At 30.9% G+C, this 4,303-nt stretch overlaps 1 protein-coding gene across 1 annotated transcript; it reads right to left on the bottom strand.

Moving 5' to 3' along the window:
• Positions 1 to 207: 207 nt before the first annotated feature.
• LOC150031845 (eukaryotic translation initiation factor 3 subunit B-like) lies at positions 208 to 1,921 on the bottom strand. The gene is made up of 4 exons (XM_090308299.1): positions 1,800 to 1,921; positions 1,414 to 1,651; positions 793 to 862; positions 208 to 224 (listed from the first exon to the last, which is right to left on the bottom strand). The coding sequence occupies exons 1-4, from the start codon at positions 1,919 to 1,921 to the stop codon at positions 208 to 210; spliced, it is 447 nt and encodes a 148-aa protein (XP_090164425.1).
• Between the last annotated feature and the right edge of the window lie 2,382 nt (positions 1,922 to 4,303).

Genomic DNA, 4,303 nt, shown 5'->3' with positions numbered 1-4,303 from the left:
GTCTGACCACTGTTGTTCAAAGGATCATAAACAAAAAAGATTTAAGACAAAGGATTGAAAGTGAAATGTGATAAGAATTCATATTCAACTAACCATGTTTATTGGGAATGTGCATAAATGGTACATTCAAGGCAAAATTTTTGTAGTGAATGTGATGGATCTAAAGTTCCCCAAGAAAAAGCATAAAGAGGTTGTGATACCAAATATTTACTCCTTTTTTGCATCTGCAAAACAAGAAAACTCAATAGCTGAATAAATGAGAGAATCTTCTTTTTCAAGATCTTGAAGAAGAGAAGTTTGGTTACCTAGATATGAGATACGAAGACGATGGAAAATTTTCGACAGTATAACGATGCTACCACAACAAAACAAAAAATTTACCTTGAACCTGTTCAAAGAAACACACTCCCAAAAATATTTCACAATCACTTATTCTCAACAGAATTATCAGAATTCCCAAAAAATGAATATTCAAGAACACATACATCAATAAACAAATTTAGCTCACAATATACTTCAAACCTCAAAAGTTGTCACAAAGACTACTATAGTGCATGAATAACCCACAAACTACCATAGTGCGACCTATAAACTCGAGCACCTTGAATCAAATCTAAACTACAAATAAATAGTACCCATGAGTCATAAACGGGTGTTACATTCTAATCCAATATGGTCCAAAGAGAAATAAGCACACTATAACTTCTCAAACAGGAATTTTCATATCATTACAGTCACTTGAAAACACTTGAAACTGTGCTTAAAATTGCAAGCATTCAAAAATGCACTTACCAGGAACAATTTTCACCTGAATCCCTTGCTGTTGCAAGAAATTCATCTCCTCCCCACCCCTTCCAAACACCTAAAAAATATACAAAGAAAAAAGGTTTAAGAAAAAGGATTGAAAGTGAAAATGTTATCAGAATTCATATTTAACTAACCGTATTTATTGGGAATATGCATAAATGGTACATTCGAGGAAAAATTCTTGTAGTGATACTACGAATGATCAAATAATTTAAATCGAATATTAGAATGGTGCTTATTGAATCTTAATATGAAAAATGTTACTAATATAATAGAAATACTGATTCTGTTACAGAGCTAGATACTAACTATTTAAATCGGATGTTAAAGAATGCTAGTAGAGCAAATTCATCATAAATTCATACTTGTAATGATTTTTAGCTATATGCTAACCTAGCGTTTTCACATTTATTCTAGAATTTCTGGGACATTTTAAAAATTGAACTGAAATTTTAATATTCAACAAGAATTTCAGGAATAACACATAAAGTACATTTATTTCTTCATAATACTATTTAAAATATATTTTGATTTGATAAATATATGAAGTTTCAGAGAAAAGTTAGCAGAAACAACACAAGAGTGCGTGAGATAATGAGAAAGTACATGTGGGGTGTCGTACTCAATAAAGCAGTAACCTAAAGTTTTCTGTGTAGTAGGGTCACTAGGCATCCACAAACCATCATCCTTAATTACTCCAATCTGTCCAAAAATTTTACGAACAACACCTTCGAGCTTCTCAAACTTTTCCGAAGGAACAACCGGAAGATTGTCAACAACTATAATGTTTCCAAACCCAGAATCAAACTCTAGACTCTCATCTTGTAGAACCTCTTCATCATCACTATATACATAATTGTAGAAAAATGAAGGAATATGAGCCACGAAATGGAAAAAAAAAATAAATGAATAAACCCATAACGTTTCAAAGGAGAGCTCAAAAAATGCAAATTAAGATACAAAATCAAACGATAAAAGTATAAAGCTTTGACCTAATGATTCCAAAATCCTCACCAGGAGGGAGACAAATAGCGTCAAAATCAACTTGGGAGAGATCTATCCCAAGCCGACCAGTCGTTTCCTCAATCTTCTTCATGAGGATCGCGTCCGCCATGACGAACTAAGTAACTCTGTCGGCGGCAAGATTTGAATGAGCAGTAGATCTTCCATTGCAAGGATTTATTTAACGTAACCTAAGATCATTTTCGTAAAAAAGAAACAAAATGTCTGAAAATATATTGAGGAAGGAAGGGAAAAGAATTTATGATTATGAAAAGAGTATAGAGATGCCAGCATTAAATGGAGAAACCAATCGACGAGGGCCAGATGCAAGATGCTGTACCGAGAGGGCCGGCTGATACTTTGACAACTGAGAGTGCAGCGTTCGGCGGCAGATGATGAGATGGTGTCGAGTAGGAACGGTGAGCAGCGGCAATCGATGAGATGGTGTCGAGCAAGAACGACGAGCGGCGAGGCGAGGTGCAGTGGCTGGTAATGGGAGGGAAAAGGTGAGTTTAGAAAAGGGATAGATAGGGAAGTCTGGGAATGAAAGGAAAAAGAAAATTGGGGGGGGGGGGGGGGTGTGCAGGGAAGCGGGAAATGAAAAAAAAATGGAGGGAATGGGTTTTTTAAAAAAAAAAAAGAAAAAGAAAAAGCGAATCTTTAATGTCGGTTTTAAACCGACATTAAAGGTATGCCTACAATGTCGGTTTAAAACCGACATTAAAGATCCGTTTTTTTTTTTTATAAAAATAAACCGACATTATAAATCTCATTTCACTTTTTTCAACTGACATTAAAGCCCAAAATTCTTGTAGTATCTTCTCTATTTTCTTCTCCTAAATGCATAATAATCTTTGTGTTATCTGTTATGTTATTATTTTTATACCATATTTTGTTTCTGTAAAATCGTAAACAAAATTGCAAGGCGATCACATGCTTCCGTTTGGGATTCAATCCCTTCAATTTATATTAAGTTTCTCTTGAGATTTTTGATTTTTTTTGGATTGTTTTCATTATCTCTTCATTTCTTTTGCTGAAGATTTATAATTTATTTTGTCTTTGTTGCAGTTTTTGTGTTACATAGGGGCGAAGCTCTTAAACCCTTTCTTGTCTCAACATATCATTATCTTTTTGTTGCTTGTTCTTGTCTCAATGTGAATGTTCTTTTTGGATTATATGTACTCCATTTTTATGGGATTGCATGAATTTAGAGCTAACTTATATATGTATTTTGAGTACTAAAATATTGGCTAAAGTAACTTTTGGGATTAATATGTAGTATTTCATTTTTATATGATCACTTTGAAGATTCTATTTAAATTTAAATGAAAATCAACTTTTGATCATATATGGAAAAAAAACTACAAATGTGAACAAAAAATTAATATTTAAAATATATATTATTGCATCTCCCTTAATGTTATAGAAAAGTTTAAAGTATAACACTTATGCCAATGCCATAAAATGTAAAAAAAAAAATAAATTGCAATTGAAAGTGAAATTTCATCACTTTCTGTAATGTTGAAAAAACGTTATCATAAGTTTTTTGACTTTCAATAACATCGGCTATGATAACGTGGAGAAAAATGTTATAAAAGGGTCAAAATAGTGTTTTTTACGCGCTATTAGAAATGCAATAAAAATGTTTCAAGAGCTTTTTCTTATGCTATTAAAAATGCTATAATATGGTTATCTTAGCATTTCTTTTCAGGCTATTAAAAATACTATTATAAATAGCTTTGACAACGTTTTTTTTCATGCTATTAAAAACACTATGAAAGAGAAAACATAGCGTTCTTGGTTTACGCTATAAATTGTTTCCATAGCATGATAATTTTGCAATAAAAATGGATTTTTTACCATGACATCACCTATGATAGTATCCTGATCTTTATATATTGGAAGATTTACATGTTAGTTATGAAAATAACATAAAGTAAATGGTTGATTTCACAATGTTACTGCTATACAATTCTTTTAGTTTTAATATTGTAATTCTTAATTTGAAATTCTATCTCTTTCTTTTTTCAATAATATGCATTCTCTTTCCCTCCATGGTTTTTTGTACTATATAATTTGTTTTACTCAAATTTTGTTTTCTAATTTATTTGTATCTAATTGCCATGGACTTATATTTTTTAATTTTTTTTTAATAATATTTTGATCTATTTAGATATGGTGACCCACCCTTAATAAAGTTAAGTTAATTCATAGATATCTTCAATTAATTTTATTTTACTTAATTTTATAAATGAGAAAGATAGAAAAAGTTGGTCGAAGTGAGGAAGATGGAGAAAAATGGAGAAATGAAAATATCTAAATGACATGAGAAAATTAGTTAAAGAGGAGATTTAGAGAGAGGAGTTGAGAAAATTAGGGAGATATAAATGTGAAACTAAAATGATCACGATTTTGAAAAAGAAAAATATGTTTAACATTTTTGTTTACAAGTTATAAATCAAGTATCTATTTTACGTTTTTTTCCTAAAAAACA

This window comes from Benincasa hispida, chromosome 12 (genome assembly GCF_027475165.1).
Source record: "Benincasa hispida cultivar pf3 chromosome 12, pf3_genome.v1.1, whole genome shotgun sequence".
NCBI classification, from domain to species: domain Eukaryota; kingdom Viridiplantae; phylum Streptophyta; class Magnoliopsida; order Cucurbitales; family Cucurbitaceae; genus Benincasa; species Benincasa hispida.
This window is presented reverse-complemented; position numbering and strand designations above follow the sequence as displayed.